General features: G+C 37.4%; 1 protein-coding gene across 3 annotated transcripts in view; it reads left to right on the top strand.

Moving 5' to 3' along the window:
* Znf521 (zinc finger protein 521) overlaps positions 1 to 22,322 on the top strand; it is a 284,266-nt gene that overhangs the window by 17,885 nt on the left and 244,059 nt on the right. For all 3 annotated transcript variants that reach the window (XM_048363476.1, XM_048363475.1, XM_048363473.1), the window contains one exon: positions 13,451 to 13,630. Coding sequence is in view for 2 of the 3 variants with exons in the window: in XM_048363475.1 (XP_048219432.1) it covers positions 13,451 to 13,630 (180 nt within the window). In the remaining variant the exon portion in view is untranslated. The remainder of the gene's footprint in view (positions 1 to 13,450; positions 13,631 to 22,322) is intronic.

Genomic DNA, 22,322 nt, shown 5'->3' with positions numbered 1-22,322 from the left:
AGAAGCCAGGGCCAGGGGGCCAGTGAAAAGAAAAATCAAGAGGTAGAAATAATCCTCTGGCCGCCCGCTCCTCTCTTCTGTTGTTCTCTTTTACATTGGGTATTTAGTTCTGAATTCTTTCTTCTATTTCATCCCTTGTCCCCTGCCCCTCCTCCCCCAAGAGAAAGTAACTGCTACAAGAAAGAACTATGAGCTGATATTAGTCATTGTCACCTGAGAGAGTCTTGAAAGCACTGGAAACCTGATAAATCCCTAATTGTGTAATTAAAGGCTTTGGCTTCTGCTGAAAGAACCAAGTGACTCTGCAAGCTGATCTGGAAGGTGTTTTAGTGGTAGAGATAGGAAGTACAGAGGGATACCACATTGTCTCCCCATGGCTGGGGAGAACTCAGCACCATTACTGCCTGACAAAAACTTTCGAAGGTCTTCTTGATGTACTTGCTTAATATAAGAAGTCTTGCTAAGGAGAGCCTGCCAGTTCAAATTGTAGGAATAACCAAGTGGTGGTCCAGCCTGCAGAGGGTACTGTGAATGGGGAAGTCCCACAGTATTGTTGGATATATTTATATATTCTTTTTGGGGGTACTGGGGATTGAACTTGGGACCTAGGCATTGTCCCTTAGCTTTTTTTTTCTTTTCCCTCAAGGCTGGCAACCTACCCCTTGAATCACAGTATCACTTCCAGCTTTTTAATGGTTAATTGGAGATAAGAGTCTTATGGACTTTCCTACCGCTGGTTTCAAACCACAGTCTTCAGATCTCAGCCTCCTGAGTTGCTAGGATTTCAGGTTTGAGCCACTGATGCCTGGCTCACATTGGTGTTTTAAATACCCCATGTGAAGCCGTCCAGGGGAAACAACTAACAGGCCCCCTGGCAGGGTAAAGTAGCTCACCTGCCTGAAAGCATCTCTTTGGTTGTCTTGTATTGGAAACATGCCCTTTTTAAAACCTTTAAAATTTTTTTCTGTGAAAGGTTACACACCTGGTCGGGATGGATTGTCCCAAGAACTAACTTTAGGACATTGATGTATCATTTCCAGAGGGCATTGGGCATGATCTGCCCCTATTCCTGTAAAGAATTATTCCAATAATGATGTCTTACACAAGTATTACAGAGGTGGCCTGCATATTTTGTGGTTGTTGTTTCGGTAGTGTTGTTACATTTTGAAAGTGTAAAGTTTAATAAGTGTTGGAACTTTTAAAAAATTACAAGCAGCAGTAGCAAGATTGATTGGATTAATTTCCTTATAATTGTTTTAAGAAAGTAAGATGAGCCAGATACTGGTGGCTCATGTCTGTACTCCTGGCTACTTGAAAGGCTGGGATGGAATGATTGAGGTTTGAAGCCAGCCCAGGCAGAAAAGTCTAGGAGACTCTTATCCCAGTTAATCAGAAAAAAAAAAAAGCCAGAGGTGAGGGGATTGCTGAAGTGGCAGAACATCACCTTTAACTAAAAAAGCGAAGTGAGGGCTGGGAATATAGCCCAGTGGTAAAGTGCTCGCCTCGTATACATGAAGCCCTGGGTTTGATTCCTCAGCACCACATATATAGAAAATGCTGGAAGTGGCACTATGGCTCAAGTGGTAGAGTGCTAGCCTTGAGCAAAAAGAAGCCAAGGACAGTGCTAAGGCCCCAAGTTCTAGCCCCAGGTCTGGCAAAATAAATAAATAGATAGATAAATTTTTTTAAAAAAGCAAAGTGATAGTCCAAGGCTCTGAGTTCAAGCCTCAGTACAGGTAGGTAGAAAAAGGAAAAGAAAAGAAGATGAAGGTTGAGGTGTAGCTTAGTGGTTGAGTTTGTTTCTCAATACCAAAAGCAAACAAACCAACAAGCACAACCCTCAAAACCAGAAACAAAGAGGCATGCACTTCTGGAGACCTTCTAAGACACAAAAGATTCTGACATTGATTACTGAAAATTACACATACACACAAATATAGACGGGTTTATTTAGCACCCATTCTCTCTTCTGTGTGACCAATTTTGGTCATCTGACTTTATGCATATTTATACCTTATTTGATAAATCACTTAAACTATGTTTATATAAAGCACATAGATATGGTAAAATATTTAATGTGTAATCACATTATCTTGACAAGTCAAGATGGAAACAATAAAAGTGGGAACATGTTTTCACACATAACTATTAATTTATCATTACTAGGATAATGGCATACACGTTCTCTTCCAGTTCTGTCTGGGTGGCTCTGTGAATTGTGTATTGATTATGCTAATGGCGCTAGTGTCTTTATTACTTGTCTGCAGATACATGCAGATTGAATGCACATTTGGTCAGGCTGACATTCTGTTGGAAAAATTACCTTTTAAAAATCTGGTTTTGGACACATGAAGGTAAAACAAAAGAAAAAGTTGAACTTAGGGAAACTTACAGAATTGTTTTGTGGTCTAGGAAATCAAAAATACAGTGAGGCAGTTAAAATGATTCTCTTATTTTTTCTTTGTTTCAAATTCCTTAAGGAAAATGTTGTGGAAATGGTGCAAAATCAATAATAATCTATTTTTATAGTTTATTTTTGGTGGTGTTGTGGCTTTCCTTGTTTTGTTTATTGGGCTGAAGAAACCTTAGACATTCAATGCTGTATATATTTTAAAATTTATTAGTCTAACTAAAGGAAGACAAAATGGATTTTGCTGTTTTTTCAATTATACATAAATTTTCTTGTAGTGTGTAATATCTCATAAGTCATAAATCACAGTCTCACTTTTTGCTCTGATCTTTTCTTGTTAAACATGTAACATAGTTATAGGATTATTCCTTTTCACTCTTTCCCCAAATCATTGTGTTATTGAAGCAGTTTTCTAAAAACCACTTTCTTACTTTCCTATGTAGGATCACTTACAAAGGTGGGCTTGCCACTTGTGTGTGAGCTTTAGAAATAAATATAGTAAAATATATACAATATGTCTATATATGTATATATTAAATACATTATAGATATTAAATATACAGTATGTATTTATTATGTGACTCTATTAAAATATATTGTAGATAGTAAACATAGTGTATATTTATTATATGTAATATAGATACTTTTTTCCTCAAATCATTTTCCATTTGTGTGTGTGTGTGTGTACAAGTGTGTGTGCCAGTACTGGGGCTTGAGCCTGGACAAGGTCCTTCTGCTTTTTTTTTTCCTGCTAGAGCTCTACCATTCCTGGCTTTTGGTGGTTACTGGAAGGTAAGAGTCTCACAGATTATCCTGCCTATGCTGTCTTTGAACTTCAATCCTTGGATCTCATCCTCCTGTTCAGATAGGATTATAGGTGTGAGACATTGATCTCACTTACCTTTAATAGCAAGTTTGATTTCCAATTTGCTGGAGAATGGTATGGAAATGTTGACAGGGTACAAAAAAGTGTTTCTAATCTTCCCTCGATTCTTATAATTATATTCAGTGGGATATTAAATGCCTAAAATGGTTGTGTAAAAATGTTAATTTTAAATCAAATCCATTGTTCATGTCTTATTAAATATATGACTGTACAATGTAGTTTAGAAGATGAACTCAGTAAATTAAAAACAAAAAAGGGAGTTGAATTGGGTAATAATTATTGGATTCATTTTTGTGAATGAATTTGGGTACATTTTCTCAAACCTTGAAGTCAAGTCCTGTTACACTGTACAAGTAGGGTGACATTGCCACTAGCTAATGTTTCTAGTTCAAAAGAGAACACACAGGTTTCCCCTAACTAGAGTTTCAGTAATTGTTGAAATAACTTTAAGTATCCAATTCAGAAACACTGTTGCACTTTGCTACCTAAAATGGCTAAAGAAACAAGAATGGTTGGTAGAAGTTTTAGAAAGTGTGATATCTCCAACTCAAAGACATTTTGACCTGGATTTTCTTTTGCTGGGTGTAGTAGTACTTCCTTGCTATGTTATTATAGTGGAAGCTCTAGGCTTATGTGGTAAATGAAGAAATAACAAGACTTTCCCCCAAACATACATGTCTAGCTTCAAAATGTTTCATTTATGATTCTGGTTGTTTTAAGTGCTAAAGATTGCACTTAAATTCTTTGAAGTAATTTCTTATCTTCAGAATGGACTTTTAGCTGTGTTACAATTACATTGCTGTAGAGAAATTACCTTTTGAATAGCTGGTTTTTAAAATATTTGTAATTTTTCTTTTTTTACATAAAATAGAAGAAACCTTCTTGAGTCTTAGCTTAATTTTGAGCAAGGGAATGTAGAAGTTGATTTTGTCTGTTGTTGTAGGGTGTTAGATCATTTAAGATCAAAATATGTTGGTGTTGAGTGTTGAATGCTAAGGTACTCAACCAAGGAGTTGAAAGGGGGAAGAGTCTAAAATCTAGTAAAAAGAAACCTGGGAAACAGTGGCTCGTACCATTAATCCTTTCTAATCACCAGGGTGAGATCTGATAATCATAATTTGAAGGCAGTCTAAGCAGACAAGTCCTTGAGATTCTAATCCCCAATTAACCAGCAATTAGTCTGCATAAAACCAGAGGTGGAGCTGTGGCTCAGGTGTCCACTGTGTCTACTGTGAAAGAAAACTAAGCAAGAACATGAGGCCCTGATTTCAAGCTCCAGAATTCACACACACACACACACACACACACACACACACACACACACACACACTTATAGCAAAGAGGGAGGGTGCTAAAATAAAAACAGCAACAAATCAACAAAAAGGCATTGTTCACCATAAAGACTTTGTCTGGAATAAACCCTGGCAGTGGGACACCTTTGCTTTATCAGGCAGTTTATACACTTACTTTCATCTTTTGTTTGGGTGTCTTGCAGATGTGTCACCATGCCTTGGAGACTTTTACTCTATTTTCTTCTGCAAAACATCTCTATAACCCATCAAATGAACATTTAATATATTCATATATGAGTTATACACATGTGTATATATTAATTTCTTATATATCTTTTCTAAAACATATGTACATGTATACATGTACATTTACATATTATATAACATAATGTATATGCCACATACATAACTTATTATGTATGTGTATATGTACACCCACCCTTGTGTTTGGCATATATGCGTTATATAACATAATGTATATGCCACATACATAACTTATTATGTATGTGTATATGTACACCCACCCTGTGTTTGGTATATATGCGTGTGTGTGTGTGTATGTGTGTGTGTATAAGACATACTCAGATATGGCTCAGTTTTGGAGGCTGAAAAGCCAACAGCATGGGGCTGACTGTGACAAGGTCCCCAATTGGCTGACCAGATCCTGGCAGGAATGTATGTGTATAGATAGCACTTTTATTATTTGTAGTAGTAGTCAAGGTTACTACCTTGTTCAATGAGTAGCATTGTGAACATGTTACACATGTTTAATGTGTTTTTAAAAAGTTGAATGGAAGAGAGACATTGGAAACAATATCTGCTTCTGTTTTCAGTTAAATTCAAGTTTATTGTTCTTTGGCCTTGTGTGCATTTGAAATAAAGCTAAGTAAAAGAAGCCTCACTGAAGATCTCTCAACTCCCAATCATTATCTTTGGGGCCCCTGAAGACCTCTTGTTCTAGATTAAAAAGTTAGCTGGTGTGATCATTCTTTCTCTTTATTCTTCACCTTTGGCATTAATGTACCACCATATGGGTGAGTAGGAGGATGGTTAAAAGACAAAACCTGAGTGCTAGAATAGAAGACTTAATCATTAGCTGTATGAATACCATATACCTATTTTGAAAACCAAGAGTGCAGGTTCTCCTCTAGGAATGGCTCCTCCAAAATCTGACACCTGGCAAACATCAAGATAGCCCCTAGATTCCAATGCTGAGCTACCAAGCTCCGTATTTCCTTTCTGCCATCAACTCAGTTTGTGCCTTGTACTTCTTTCATTGTTCCTGGTATATCCTCCAGATTGGTTTCCCTGCTTCTTGATCTGGTATTTATCCAGGTCATCCACTCAATGACCAATGGAACAGCTTTCATAGTGTCCAAGTGTGCAGATGATCTAGCCACATTTCCAGCCTGGTCTCTGCCATTGCATAAGACATGAGTACTGCTCTTCCTTAAAGTTCTGTTGTAGATTCACACAGCTTTGGCATCACCATGGTTCCACAGTTTGGAGAGCTGTGTTCTACTTGTTCTCAGTATGTCTGTCCTTGAGAAGTTAGCCAGGGCTGCTCTGGTGTGGATAAAAAAATTCCCACTCACAATTTTAGTCCCCCCCCACCTCCCATTATCTTTTCTTTTTCTGTTGGGTTATTTGTCTCTCTCTCCCTGCCAGGCATCATCTTGTCATTCCAGGAGGTAAATGTTTTAAATGGCAAACTTGGATAAATGGGCAAAGTATTCAAGAAACAGATGTACAACTATCTTCAGCCCTTTTGAGGGCTGAAAGAATCAGTGACATCATACCCTGATTGCTTTTGACCAACCCATTGGGAAACAATGACAGATTGCAAGATCTTAGGCCCAGGAACCAGGTCTTCTTAGATTTTTGAACCTCCAGATTCTTAGGGAAATATCTGTCACCATGAAGGTGCCCAGTAAATATTTGTTTATTGAAGATGTGGCAAGAAGTCACAATGACTTATTCAGAAGTTAGAAGACTTTACAGTAGGGCTCTGTCTAGAACTTTATTTGAAAGTTGGAGTGCTGAACTTTACTATCTTCTATTGGGTCTTTCGTTGACTTAGTGATAAAGAGGCATTAAGTAGAAAGAAGAAATTTAGGTAGGCTTTTCTGATTGGAAGAAGAACAAAAATAGTTCATTGGTTCCAAAGTGTATATGTATGTATTCTTTCCTAAATCTCTCTTACTGAGCATTCTCCCACAAGGAGTTTCATTATATATGGAGAATGGTAATAAAACCATAGTACGCATTTTTTGATAGTAGTGCATCTAGGATATTTCTCTTTGGACTTGAAGGACCACGACAGACTAATACAACAACCAAGCAAAACCACAGACAGGCTAAAATGTTAACTAACTATGTGATTTTCTTTAATGCAGAGATAATTTTCTCTCTCTGAGAAGCTTTATAGTCAAAGGAGAGAACAAACAGATGGCAGTGATTTTCTTTCTCTCTTCTATAAAACAGTTTAGTCACTTTCAGAGAATAGAGTACAGAAAAAGTTTTAAAAAAAGAACAAGCATGTTCTTAGCCTTGACCACATGAGCTCCTGGGACCTGTTGTTGCTTAGCCCTATCCCTACCTGGGATCAGACAGGTTTCACAGAGCGGTGCTGTGGCTCTGGGATGCTCATGTCTAACCAGCCCACTCATTGCTTTTGTCTTTTATTTTGCATTGTTTGTTTGTTTACCTTTGCTTGACTGTAAGGAACAAAAAGAGAGAGACAACAGAGCAGCAGGCGAGTGTGGGACAGAAGGCTGCACAGTCTGGCAATGCTGTGTTCTTTCGTGAGAGCCTGCTTGCCATTTTGTAACAATGTGCGATTTATTTCCCCCAAATCTGTTTTCATCTTATGGGATTTCAAGTTTGAGTGCATATCTAAAGCCCAGAAAGCACAAAATAATGATCCTGCCTTTTGGTTTTTGAAAACTAGGGAGGCTTTCTGCTTCTAGTTAACTCTTTATGGCCCAAAGATACCTTTTTCCTGTTAAAAAACAGAAAGAGGAATGTGATTTGAACCCATGCCTAGGCAAGTAGTATTTTCAAACATTTACTTTAATTAAGTGATCTCTATTTTCTAAATATTCCAGCAAGCCTAGCTGATTAGTTATTTATATACACGAGAACTTTAAATACAACAGTAATTTTTGGTACAAAATAGTCATTAGCCTAAAGTTCTTTTTCTTTTCTTTTCTTTAAAAAAATTTAATTTTATTATAAAGGTGGCGATGGAGGGGTTACAGTTACATAAGTAAGGTACTGAGTACATTTCCTGTTGAACACTGTTACCCACTTCCTTGTTTTTCCCACTTTCTCCACCCCCCCTCCAGAATGTAAAGTTCATTTCCAACATAGTGCCCAGTGAGTGTCCCTGTCTGCTGTTGTATTGGTTCACCCTTTGTCCCACCATTTCTTGATTCCCCTTCCCTTCCACAAATCAGATAAACTTATATACAAGACAAAGGGTACCAAAATCAGAAACAGTGAAAGGGGAGGAGAAATAAAAATTGCTTTTCATGTTGTTTTAACTGGTGTTTGGAAGATTCAAGTGTGAAATTATATATATATATATATATATATATATATATATATATACACATATATATATGTATATATAACATTTGTTTTCTTCACTAGTATAGAACTCCTAAGTATAATATACTGGATTTTATTGCCTTCTTATTTTTTAGAGGTATTCTTAGCTACTCTAAAGTAGCAAACTGCAAACTTCCAATAACTTTAGTGCTCCACTAGTGAAGTTGTATCAGGACCACTGCTTGTTGGGTACTTATTTTTTATAGCTTTAGGTAATTGATATCCAAGATGTCAAGATGATGATAATGAAACTGTAACTTTTGTTTTTAATAGTATGCATTTTTTTTTAGTTTGTGATTTCTTGAACTCATTTGGCATTGTGTTGGTTGATTTAAGATTCAGTAATTCATGCCATGATTGTTTAATTTGCTAAAAAGCTCGCTATGACCAGAGAACAAATTGTTAGGAAATGGTCCAGTTTTAAGTTTGTGTGTGTATTAAGTAGAGTGTTTTGAGTTCATTCATCTCTTGCCAATGTTAGTTGTTGAGTAATCTTCATGCATTCATACTTACACCATCCTCAGAATCATGTGTTTCTGCCATTGCCATAAAAACTGACTCTGTTTTTTAAATGTAGGGCTTCATGCTTGGAATTCACCACTAAAAGCCTCACTTATATCTCTTGCAAGGAGAAGGGCCTGCCATGTGTGCTGCTGCCAAAAGTTTTTATAGTAATACTTTGTATCTAGGCTCTGGCTCTTACCATTAAATGTGCTTTTTATAGAGTACCAAGTTATAAATGTAGTGCAGCTACGGCATATTAATCTTACTGCAGAGATTTAATGAGGCAGTTGTTTTGCAATGGACACTGTTGGGAGCATAGAGCGACAGAGTTTTACTTTACCACTGAGCTGCAGAAATATTCCTTGCCTGGTAATAATTACAGCCACATGATCTCTTAAGTTTTTCTTTCTTTTGCCAGTGCTTTTCCATGCAAAAGTGGCTTGAAAGGAGGTCCATTTCTAGGCAGCGAAATGGATTGGAAATGGGGCTGTTTTCTCAGTAGTTTGACATTTTAGCTTTGATCAGGCCTGGCCTCCTTGTTGCAAGGAGAGAAATATGTAAGAAGCATTTCAAGAATACAGATAGTCTTTGCCAGCCCACTGAGATGGCTTTTAGATATTCATTACTTTTACTTGACTTTTATATAGGTTATAAAAAGTAAATGTGGTGAAACCTCATTTTTACATGGACAGAATAGAATTTCTGCTGGTTGGCCTTAAAGTGATCCCACACTTGAAATTAATTGAAGTCCATGGGTTTATTGCTTCCAACACATTTAAGCCAGTGCAATTTTTCATTTTCCCCAAAGTTGTAATTTTATTAAACCAAGTTAGAGCAATAACAATCCTTATGAAGAGGAGGATAGGAAGAAGGAAAGGACTACCTGCCAGAGAACATAATAAGGGGAAAATTGTGCCTCTTTTAAATTCCCATTTATAGGTACTGTTAACAAGATTGGAAACAGAATGCTGCCATTTATTGTAGTAATAATAACGGTGTCTCTATGCCAAAAATTCAACCTTTTATCCACATCAGAATGCTATAAATCCAGTGTTTCATCACATCCTCTTGAAAGGATGGACTGGAAAGTTGAACAGGTGAGATCATTTGGGGTGAATGTCACGTGTTAGTTCATCATCATATAGGACATAAACAAGAGAGAGTGGTGCCTGCAGCTATGCTGTGGTTTGTAGTTGGAACGTGGAGTGTATGGAATATTTTAACACACTGCCCCTTGAGTGGGTTTATAGCCAACCATGCAGTTGGAAGAACAATTGTCTTTCGTGTGGTGATGCTGGGGGCTGGGCAGCACTCACAGGCATGGACCTCGTCTTTATAACCCTTTAGGCTGGAGTCGGAGGTTTGAATGGCTAACAGAGTAATACAATTATTTTTTATGATTGGCTCTCAAAGGACTTTATAAAAACTCCATCAGTAAGGCCATGTGCAATTACTGAAGTGTAGCCACCTGTGGGAAAGAAATGGCTCACAAAGAAAGCTTTCGAGAATCTTCCTCCATCAATTGGTACCAGAAAGGAAGCCACTGAAGGACATAACACATCTTTTGAATGGAAAAGAAAGAATTACTCATGAAAGTGGAGGCTGGGAAAAAAACAACAACTCTCCTTACAAGGAGAGGGACTGAGATTCTAGTACTCATTACACTAAGGCATCATAGCCTATAATCGAACCCACCTCCCAGAGGGTCCCTGCTTAAGTGGTGACCTAAAAACAAATTCGCCAGTTGGCTGGAGCATGCATCCTAAAGTTGCAGCAGAAGTGAATAAGCTTGACTGACTTCAGTCCCTGAAGGTTTCCTTCTGTAAATGCAGAAGTGGAAGCAAAAACATTTTTATTAGTGTTAAAATGACCCCATTCTAATAACTAGGCATCGTGGCAGGAACATGGACTGCTGGGCTCCTTTTTGGGGCTTTTGAAGGACAAAAACATTGTGCATTCTTGTTTGGCACTTTTCATCTCAGGTTTGTGTAATGTGCTCATATTCCAGAATACCAAATTAGGGGACTTTTTAATCATATTTCTGTATGTGCTACTTAAAATATTCGGAAAAATCTTCTTATTTAAAAACAAACAGGTTCTGCAAACTTGATGTGTAGCATTTAAATAATCATATTAAAATTCAGACCTACCACCCACATTTCCCTGAGTACTGTCAGCTTTTTGAGCAACTGGAAACCCATGCTAAACAACTAAGAATATTCAGTGTGTGCAAGATGCTTCTTGGCAAGGATTTAGTGGTGAGGGGTAAGGGTCACTTTGCTGTGGTTGGGACAGTTATTTATTTTCCAGAATAGTTCTCTAGTTTGGCAGTGTTTTACTACTTGGCTTTAGTTTGTGGTAGTTCTTTAGACCATGACCCATTTGTTGCGTCTGTAGCTCTAGACGAAACACTTGAATGCAGGAAACTCAAATGTGATGGATCACCCAGTATCAGTCTTGGGAAATGTAGGCATGTAGATGCTCTTTAATTTGGGTTAACTACTCTGTTCCTATTGGCAAAAAAAAAAAAAAAAAAGAAGAAGATTAAGCCATTCTCTCTTCTTTCCCTTCCTGCTATCACTAAATAAGTTTTACTAAGCACTCACCTGGAGAAAGTACTGTGCTGGGCAAAGTATAAGACAATGAAAAGGATTCTATGATTACTCCCCCAAGAATGAGTAATCTTAAACCTCACTATCATGAAATGGACACAGGGCAATGCATTGAGCTAATAATTTTCCAGATGGCAAGTAGACCCAAATTACCAATTTAGTTAAATACTATGTTCTTTAAAACACACAAAACAACAAACAAAACGACTTGCTCTTTGAGATGGGAATTCTTTTGTGAGTCTAGGAGATTCTCCTAAAGTTGATTTTTGGCATATGTGAATCATTGGAAGGGGGGGTTAATATAGGTAAGCCTACTACAGATGTGAGGGAAGATTCTGGAATAACTCACAGAAAGGTGCATAGTAACTTGTAGAAGAGTTCCTAGGAACGTGCTGCATGCAAATGCAGGGAAACATTCTTAGCCAGTGGGATGGTAACACTTAGTGAGTTTTCTAAGAAATACTTGGCCAGTTTTGATTACATGGACTCTTGGCTGTAACATTCCAAATATTTGATGAAACATTTGAAATATTAAATGGTTTATATTTAAATCATGCTATGGATTGCAGTCATATTAAAATGATTATTATAGTCATGTTGAAATATGACTATAGAGAGTACATTGCATATTTCTTAGGCATCTTGCTACAACTCTTGTAACTTTTGTTGATTGACCAAGATCTATCTGTTTGGATTTGAGCCATCACTTATTTCTAAATTTGGAGGACGTTTTGTTATTAGAAATCAGCATCCCATAAATTAAGCTGCTGATTTCCTCTAAGGAGGCACATTTATTCTCTTGCTCTTTCTCCCTCCCCTCCCTTAACCTGCCCTTTCAGAGAAGCAAAGGCACCAAGATTTTAGGAACTACTTCACTAGTTTTCGATCTCTCTCTCTCTCTCTCTCACACACACACACACACATACACACACACACACACACACCTGTCTCCATCTCTCTCTCTTATACACACACACATGCATACATATACACACAGACACACAGACATACTCATGACATTTGGCAGTTCAGGGATTAAACCAGGCATACTTCTTTGAAGTGATGCAAAGGACAGTATAAATAATCACAAATAAAGTAAATGCATGGTATGTGCTTTATTCTTTTACTTTCCCTGCTGTTTGTATAGCAACATTCTTAGGGTTAAAATGGAAATATTTTATTTTTCACAGAATTTCGTTTTTCAATATCGATAATGCCAGTTCAAGTTGTTGTAATTACTATTGTAATTGCTGTTCATTTACTTTTTTTCACCTTAAAAATACTTTTGTAAGCAATACTTGCAAAACTGTTTGGTGTAAGTGAACTGAACACCTCAGGGGGGGAAAGGGTAAGGGGGAGGGAGAGGGGGGTATGAGGGACAAGGTAACAAACAGTACAAGAAATGTATCCAATGCCTAACGTATGAAACTGTAACCTCTGTGTACATCAGTTTGATAATAAAAATTAAAAAAAATACTTTTGTAAAGAAACAAAAGAATAGTTATATCCTTACACGTGAGCTTGTGTTTGTAAGTATTTTACTGTGTGGTAGAGCTTGTTTTGCTATTGCTGTCTAACAAATAATGGAGTAACTATGTGTTTTGAGCATTTTAGAAGTACAGGTCAATTTCATGCCTATGGTAATTAGCTTAGTTTATTCTAGACTTATGTGTAATTCTGGTAATTTTCCATCAAAGAGTATATTTAGCAGAAAGGGGGTTCAGTCTTGGGCACAGTGCTTTCTTCTTTGTTTTCTTTGCATTGGAGGGCATTTAATTTAAAAAGTGGTTTATCTCTCCCTGTTGTTTTTTTTTTTTTTTGGGCGGGGGGAAGTCCTTAAAGGCTATGAAAAATGACAAAGTTAACCTTGTGGGGAAGAGCAGTGATTTATTTGAAAGGAGAGATAGGAGAAAAGGCTGCATGGTGGGGAGAAAGGATGAACTCCTTTACAAACTGACAATTTTAGGGAAGGCTTCCTTTTGATGTTTCTATAATAAAATCTACACTGAAGCCTTCTTTCTACTGCTGCTTCAGGGAAAATGATGTTGCTGTTTTCAGTAGCAAGAAGATTAAGTGTTTCTTTAAAAGAACCTGTCTTTAAACCCCATACTTATAGTCTTGATTTTTCCTTCAGACCCCAACTGTAAACTTGAAGATAAGACTGAAGATGGAGAGGCAGTAGATTGTAAGAAGAGGCCGGAAGACGGGGAGGAATTGGAAGACGAAACGGTGCACAGCTGTGATAGCTGCCTCCAGGTGTTCGAATCACTGAGTGAGATCACAGAACACAAGATTAATCAATGTCAGCTGGCAGGTAAACAATACTTAGCACTTTTTGTCTTCTCAGACTGTTCTAGTTCTGATTTTTTTACTTTATACCTTTATGGTTTTTTCCCCCCATCCTTCTTCAATTATTTCACTCCAAACTTGAAATCCTAGATAGGTCTAGCGGTGTGTGTATAAGAATTCCCAAGGGATTGCTTTGGAGTGACTTCAGTGTTATAGGCCTTCTTAGAGTTTGAATTGAACTAGATTTTAATAGATAATGGATGTCTTCCTTCCTTCCTTCTATGCTTCCTTCCTTCCTTCCTTCCTTCCTTCCTTCCTTCCTTCCTTCCTTCCTTCTATGCTTCCTTCCTTCCTTCCTGCCTGCCTTCCTGCCTTCTTGCCTTCTTCCCTCCTTCCTTCCCTTCCCTTTCCTTCCCATTCTTCTTTCCCTCCCTTCCTCCTCCTCTCTCTATTTCTCTTTCTTTCTGCAATACAAGTGTATAATATAAGATTAGATGACTATAATAAAGCAAAAATCAGTTTGAATACTTTTCCAAAGAAATTTAGCATGTATATATTTTAGCTTAAATATTGTTTTATCAATGCAACTTTCTCTGACCTTTCTCTACCTGAGTTACATACCCATTTTGTGGGACACAATGTCAAATGACACGTAGTCTGTTGTTGTTGCTGCTGGGGATGGAACCCCATGCCTGTGCATCCCACCAATGAGCCATGTCCCAGGCCCTGGTACTTATTCTTCAATCCACAGTTCTCAGTGTCCCTTCAACTAGAGCTGTAAGGCTGGAACAGTGTGTTCATCATCAGTTTGTCTGAGCCTAGCCTTGCACTGAGTACTCACTATAGCTGGCAGGCAAATGTGCTTTCCAGTTCAACAGAACTGTCACATTTAAAAATCACATTGAAGCTGTGCATGTTTGATGTGATGGTTAAGTAGGACTGAGGTTTGGTTTATCAAAATAGAGTCACATACTGATGATTCTGCATCCATGAATTTAGCCACCTGTGATTTGTATCAAATAGGTACACAGACTTACATAGCATTTATAGTTGTAGTGCTCATAACTAACAGAAATAACAGTGTCCAGGAGGTTGTACATAAGTTAAAGTAAGTATTGTATCATTCTATAGATGGCATTTAAGCATTTTGAAGTTTGGTGTAGGTCTGGGTCCTAGAACTGTTCCACCATGTGTTTCCTCATTAAGGAAATCCAACAAGAGTGCATTATATGGGTTGGGCTGGGCCTATTGGATAGACAGCCTGTTTGACTATGTCATGATTTGCTTACCATTCATGTCATTATTTTCTTACAATTTGATACTGACTTTGTTTTTGTTTGTGTATGTATGTTTCTCTCCTTGTCTCTTACTTTTCTAGCACAAATCTTTCTTCAATTGAACATGTATGGGAAGTATGTTTACTGGAGGGTGCTTCTCCAACTGTTCTCAACATAATATTTATACTTTTTTGAAATTTTGGTGGGTGTTCTATTTCAATAAAGTTTCCCGAACTGAATATTGTGGAAATGTTGGATTAAATCCAATATTTAATAGGCTTATTAAAGGACATTGTGACACTTCAAGAAAGGATTGCAGAGAGCACATTTATTAGACCATAGACTCTTTTGGAACATTCATCTGGTTTGGCAAGCTGGTGCATATGTGTTGTTTCAGTTATCTGGGAGGCAGAGATTGTGACGGTCTTAGTTGTGGCCTCTCTGGGGATATAAGATTCTGTCTGAAAAAATAATTAAAGCAAAAAGGACTGGGAGTAGTAGAACACTTGCCTAGTAAATGTGATGCCCTGAATTTAGACCACAATATCAATGACCAGGTGAGGAGAAGAAGTAAACAGAAAACTCACCATTTTTTGCAGGAATATATATTGGACATCTTATTTACTTTCTTATAGATTTTAATTTGACTATTTGGGTAACCTAGTTTTTGAAACTTTCACTTAACTTTTTATTTATCCATTGTAACTCTACAATTTGTTATTTATTAGTTTCTATATTATAATTCCCACCTTAAAAATTATGAAAACAGCATAAGAAATTCTCATACCATTTACCTAATTTGTCAGTTGCTTACATTCATTTACCTTATTAGCCATGTAATTAATTTTCTTTCTTTTTGTCTGCCTTCCTTTCGTTGTCGTTGTTTTTGTTTTTAACCCTTTCTTTCTTAATCATTGAAAAGAAGATTCAAGCTGTATTCCCCTGTAGCTATCCTCCATGCATTTCCTAGGAACAAATACATTTTTCTACATGACCATAGCATATTTACCAAAATCAAGAAAGTTAACACAATATCAATAGATATTATCAACTCCAAAATCCATGTTTAAATTTTAACTTCATCATTTGTTCCAATAATGTTCTGTAGGTATATACATATTTTTAAAATCTCATCTAGGATTTAAGATCATGCATTACATTTAATTGTTATGTTTATTTTGCTTTCTTTTGTTTGGAATGGTATATCATCCTTTCACTGCCTTTCTTGACCAATTCATTCTGAAAGTACATGCTATTTACTTCATAAAGCATATATCAGTTTGGGTTTGTCATATTTCTTCATGGTTAGCCTCAGGTTGTGCACTTGCAAATGGCATCAAATTGATGTTCATCCCCTTTTAGTACATCCAAAGTACTTGGAGTTCATTGGTTCTAGTGCTGGTGATACTAGCATTGAATACTTGTTTGAAGTGGGTATCAAGTCACGTTGCCATTTTCCCTTTGTGTATAATAAGCAGATGCTGCATGGGAAGATACATTGATCCTGTGTAAAGATCTCCAGCTTCATGAAACTTTTACCTAAATGTTTTTGTATTTATTCATTGTAACTATAAAACTTGTTATTTATTAGTTTCTATAGGTTCATATTTTCACTTGTTTATATTATCATGGGCTTTTTGATTTTTATTTTATTTGGTAAATCATAATTTATTACAGGTTGCTTGCTTCTATCTTTCTATGTATGTATGTATGTATGTATGTATACATGTATGTATCTGTCTGTCTGTCTATCTATCCATCTATCTAAATCTATCTTTGCCCATCCACCTTGTCTGTTTATCCATCTCCCTCATCTCATCTCATCTCTTCCTCTTAAAGCATTTTGCCATGGTAAGGAACCCAACTACTGAGTAGTGTTTACTATCATTTGTAATTAATAATTCTATAGCTTTAATGCAATAGTTAGATACTATAGCTGTTCAGTTTAACTCATTTTGGCAGCATGTATGCACTCATGTGATGCATTCCTTGTAAGATGTAGATATTTTCTTGCATCCAAGAAGTTTTCATGTGCCTTTTCTGATTAACAATGTTCTACCAAATACAACCAGTTTTCAAGTTCTCTAAGTATAAATTTGTCTTGCCTATACTCTACTCTTGTCAGTGTGTCCATATTCTTTGGCTTGGCATGCCAGTAAAATTTGTTTGTGTGTTATTTTATCTAAGGAGTATGTTAATGTGTAGTGGTTGTCATATGGAAGTGCTATCGTATAAATGCGCTATAATTTCCTTTCTGTTCTCTTTTACTTGGGGGGGGTAGCATTTTGATTATTCTTAGCTATAATGAATTAAGTTGTAGTGGGCCTTCTAATGTATGCGATTTCTTTTTCTTTTTTTTTTGTTTTTTGCCAGTTCTGGGCCTTGGACTCAGGGCCTGAGCACTGTCCCTGGCTTCTTTGTGCTCAAGGCTAGCACTCTGTCACTTGAGCCACATCACCCCTTCTGGCTGTTTTCTATATACGTGGTGCTGGGGAATTGAACCCAGGGTTTCATGTATATGAGGCAAGCACTGTTCCCACTAGGCCATACTCCCAGCCCCTGTGATTTCTTTTAGACATATGTTTTAATCCTTTTAGGTTACTAACTAGGAATAGAAATGTTGGGATGGTATAGGGGTAGAGTATGTTTCCTGTTTCCAGCTGAAAATCTTAACCAACGTGACCATGGGTTGTTTTTTGTTTATGTGTGTATGCATGCATGTATGTATGTATGCGTGTATGTATGTTCATGCATATATATATGTGGTTCTGAGGATGGAATCCAGCTTACATTCATGCTAAGAGCTCTACTACTGAGCTACAACTCCCATCCCTAAGATTACTATTTTTTAATTTGGCAGAATTCAGCACTTCGTGCCTACTAAGTAGCTGCTTTATCTTTCAAGTCATACCCCAATTCCTTTTGCCTTTCTTTCCTTCCTTTCTTCCTTCCTTCCTTCCCTCCCTCCTCCCTCCCTCCCTCCTTCCCTCCCTCCCTCCCTCCCTCCTACCTCCCTCCCTCCCTCTCCCTCTTCCCTCCCTCTCTCTCTCTTTCTTTCTTTCTTTTTTTCTGGTAGGTCTTTCGGCGTTTGTGCTGGTCTATCTTGGACCACTCTATTACCTCTGCCTTCTGTATGGCTGAGGATTTCAGGTATGCACAATCATGTCTGGCTCCAAGGTTGCTTAACATTTCAAACAATTAAACAAACACCTAACTGATTCAAATTCCACTTGTGAGTGGGACCGCCTTACATGTTATCTTTCATGTCCAGCCTGTGAAAATCTTTATATTCCTGTGAAGGAGAATTAGAAGCAAATATTCCTGTCTTATACAACTTTAGTATCTGTGCAGAACAGGCTGGATTTTTTGCACACTATGAAGATAATATTTATGGGTTAAATATTGTTTTTCTCTAAAAAGAACTATAATAAATACTTGCATTATTTCATTCTTATACTTTCTAATAACCTGTGCTACATGGTCTGTGCTCACATACCATATGTTAACCAAAGGCAGAAAACCAAAGAAGAATTGGCAACTGATTGAACGATATAGTAGAAGAGAGTCCATCTATAGGTCCATGAACTCCTGCTTATGTCTGGATGATATGGGGGCTTGAAGGGTGGCAGATTCAGGAGGCAAAAGGAAATGAAAAGTAAAAAGGGGAGAAGCAAAAAGAATTGTTCACATTTATAGAAGGTGTCAAAGTTGAAATTTGAGTTGGCTGCAAGGAGCCCTCCAGTCTGATCTGTAAAAGATTAAAGACCCTTGAAAACATTTTAATTAAAAGAGTAATGCGATGCCTTTCTCTTCTTTGGATCAATTATTTTAGTGGGATTCAGAGGGATCTTGACCCCAGGCCTCTCTTCCTCCTGCTTTAGTGAACTTTTCTTGGTGTTGCTTTTACTTCCCTCTTGCTGACTTGACTGAGGGTCTAATATAGCAAAGGAGGTTATTGCTGGTTTGTTGCACTTCTTGGGTTTCCTACTATTTATCTACCATTGTTGTTCCCTCCTTCCCTCCCTCCCTCCCTCCCTCCCTCCTTTCCTCCCTTTTTCCCTTCCTTCCTTCCTTCCTTCCTTCCTTCCTTCCTTCCTTCCTTCCTTCCTTCCTTCCTTCCCTCTTTCCTCCCTTCTCTTCTTTCCTTTCTGTTTTTTCATGCAGCCCTACTCATATCATTGCTCTGTTTCTTAATTTCCTTGTCCTTAATTTCCTTGACTCCTTCATTTCTTCCTGTGTTCTCCATAGACTGTTAGGGCTTTGTCAGTCTTTTATTTGTCTTTGTTCCTGTGAATGCCTTTCTCCTAATACTGTAGCCTTTACTTAGTTGCTTGACCCTACCCTGAAATTGGAAGACATTCTGATGAATACTTAGTATGAAAGAAGAGGAAATTCTGAGTAGTATACTAGAGATTAATTATAGAGGAGAATCAGAGGAGAAAGAAGCTTTATAAGGGATTGATTTACAAAGTAACAGAAAGCAGGTATTCCCTCCTCTGAGGCCTGTGGGGGTTGCTCAGGGTGGTTCTGCTGAGAGAGCCAGAGAAACTCTTGTTTTTCTGAGCTGCAGGTTTTCTTTGTAACTTCAGCTCCATTTCTTCCATGACTGTCACCCCAGGAGGATGCACATTCCTTGAAGAGTGTGCCTCAGAGAAAGCGATTCGCTTCATACCAGAAAGCTTGAAATCCTATTATGGCCTTGCCAAATGAACCTAGACAATATCAGGCTTTTGAACATAAAGGTCAAAGGTGAAACAAAATGATCAATTCAAGTCCGAGATTTGAAAGTCAGTTTAATAATTGACAGACACTACACCTGGTCAGATCATGAGTTGCTAACAGTGTGGACTAGTCTCATAGAAGTGAATGCAGAAAGGGATGTAGGGAGCAAAGGGGTCATGTGCACAGCTCATGGAGTCTGTCTCCAAGGGATATTTTAAAATGTGGATACCACTCTGGACAAGCATCCTTGATCTACAATAGGACCAGATAGGCCGAAAGATGGCAAGAGACAAGGTGACACTCATGTGCATGAGTTCTCTCTTCTTTGTTCATGATACAGTTTTCCTCTCGGCTACAATCCAGCATGTGTAAGTAAATTAGGCAACCTCCCTGCTTGAAAGAAGAAGGGGAAAGGTGAAGAAGAAAAACTAAATCCCACTCTTCAATTGTAGCCATAGATGGAAACCACCTGCCTGGCTGCAGCCTTGCTGTCTTTTCCTGGAGGCTGCAAAGGGAGGGGAATTGACACTCTAGTGCTGCTGGGACTCTCTGATGCAGAAGACAGATTATCAAAATATATATTTAAAGAAGGAAAAGCACAGAGAACCTCTCATTTTACTAATCCACCAGCCCTATCATTTCTTGCCTGTTCTCTCTGGGGGTGGGGAAGGCTGCAAGCCAAAGGGGTCTCATCACACTTCTCAACAAAGATTTAATAGCAGGGTGCTATGGGGAAGGCTGAGATTATGGAGACTTTATTATGCTTACAAAACTGAGTAAGAACTAGCATTGTAAATCGTCAAAACTAAGCTATACTTAACCGGATAAATGTGTAAAGTGTATCTGTAATGCAGCATGCTTGTTGTTCTGAGTCATTTTTCTCTTCTCTCCTGCTAATTTGCAAACTTGAGTTGTCTATTAAGTGTTCTTTCACATCATTAATGTGAATTGCTTGGGTCTGAATGCAGAAAAGGCAAAGTAGTTCCGCTATTAGTTCTTAACCCACTGCCTGCCACGTGATTGGTAGTGGAGGAATGTGGCAAGAAGTCTGATATAGTTTGGGGGGCACATGTTTGTAGATTAGATTTAGAAAGCCCTAACTACATCTGTATCTTCTTTACGGAATATTTCTGAATAGGTTAATATTTTTGAAGGAAGTAAGCTGAATGTACGAGTGGGTATTGTATAAAGTACTATGTTCACCTCCTTTCAAAAGTTAGGAGACTTCCTGGACTTCACACATTTTTTGGTGAACTGATAACTTTCTGTACATCTTGAATATTATGATCATTCATATGTTTTCAAAGACGTTTTAAAGAGTGAAAGTGATTTGCCTATGTTAATGGTTGTGGCAGTTTCAAGATTAGCTGCTTTGCCCACACAGTGAAGTCCACGGATAGGTCTATTGGCCAGAGGAATAAGGAAGATGAATGTTTTATGGGATGAAGCCCTGTTCATATAGAAGTGTATTGAAACTTCTTTTAACAGAAAAGTTTCAAAAATTATGTTTAAGTATTTGTGCATAGGAATTTCAATTTACCATGTCAGTGTATGAGTATAGTGCATATTGATCCATATCACCCCTTCCATCATTCTCTCCCAATACCATCTGTCCTCTCAAGTTACTTGGTTCTATTTTCACACATATACATTGACTACTTTGATTCATTCAGCCCATAATTCCTCACTGCATTTGTCTACCCCTTCTCCTTGGCTTCCCCCCACTCCTGTGCAGCTCCAGTGTCCTGGTATTCATTTTGTTAACCTTTGTGTTAGTTACTGGAAGGAGTTACATCGTTGCAATCTTCCTCAGTGCATGCCATATTTGTAGTCAGTTTTTGAAAACTGCTTTACATTGGTGTTTTGCTATTTTCTTTATCTAATCTGTCGAGATAAATTCCATTAAATACAAGTGGCATTTAAAATATTTCAGTCTATATTAATTACCCTTAAGGTACCATATTATTTTGCATATTTCTGTATTAATTTCTGTGCTAATTCATTATTCATACTTTTATTAATAATTTATCTATTATCAATTTTGATATTAATTAGGTTGAAAGAATCTTAAGTTTCATATTCCATTCTATTTCTTCATTTTGATGAATTTCTTTTTGTGCCTGATAGAAAATACTTCTGGCTTTAGCTTACTTCACTTCCACATCTCCTGAAGCCCCTCAAATTCACTTTTCTCTTTATAGATTCCAATCCTTAGCAACTTCTCCAATGGCTTCCTAGTTTTTGCAAAAAGAAAAACAACAAATTTATTATGTACATGCATTTGTATTAATATGTTGTTATGTATTTATATATGGTTATGTATTTATATCTTTCATAGATATATACATCCTGTAGCATTCATAAAGATACAAGTTGTGAAATCAGTGCTTAAGGTAATTTTGTTATTTTGGGGTTCTGGTTTATATAATTTTGTGAATTCGTTTTAATGAACATTGGAATAGAAAAAGATATGTAACAAAACGAGCAGAGAGAGACCATATGTGAGTATATTTGTCTATGAAGCCCATTGTTATCAATGCTGGCTATGGAGCTCATGTTTCAGATAAGTTTCCTGATAATCTCAGGTTTGTTTGGCCAGTTTCTGGTTTGTTGATTAGACTTAACAGCACCCTTCCCCCATTCATACAGTGATTGACAAAAAGGGCTTCTTACCAAACTGAAAGGTTATTGGATTTGCCATTTTCTTCTGTATTACCT

This window comes from Perognathus longimembris, chromosome 15 (assembly GCF_023159225.1).
Source record: "Perognathus longimembris pacificus isolate PPM17 chromosome 15, ASM2315922v1, whole genome shotgun sequence".
NCBI classification, from domain to species: domain Eukaryota; kingdom Metazoa; phylum Chordata; class Mammalia; order Rodentia; family Heteromyidae; genus Perognathus; species Perognathus longimembris.
This window is presented reverse-complemented; position numbering and strand designations above follow the sequence as displayed.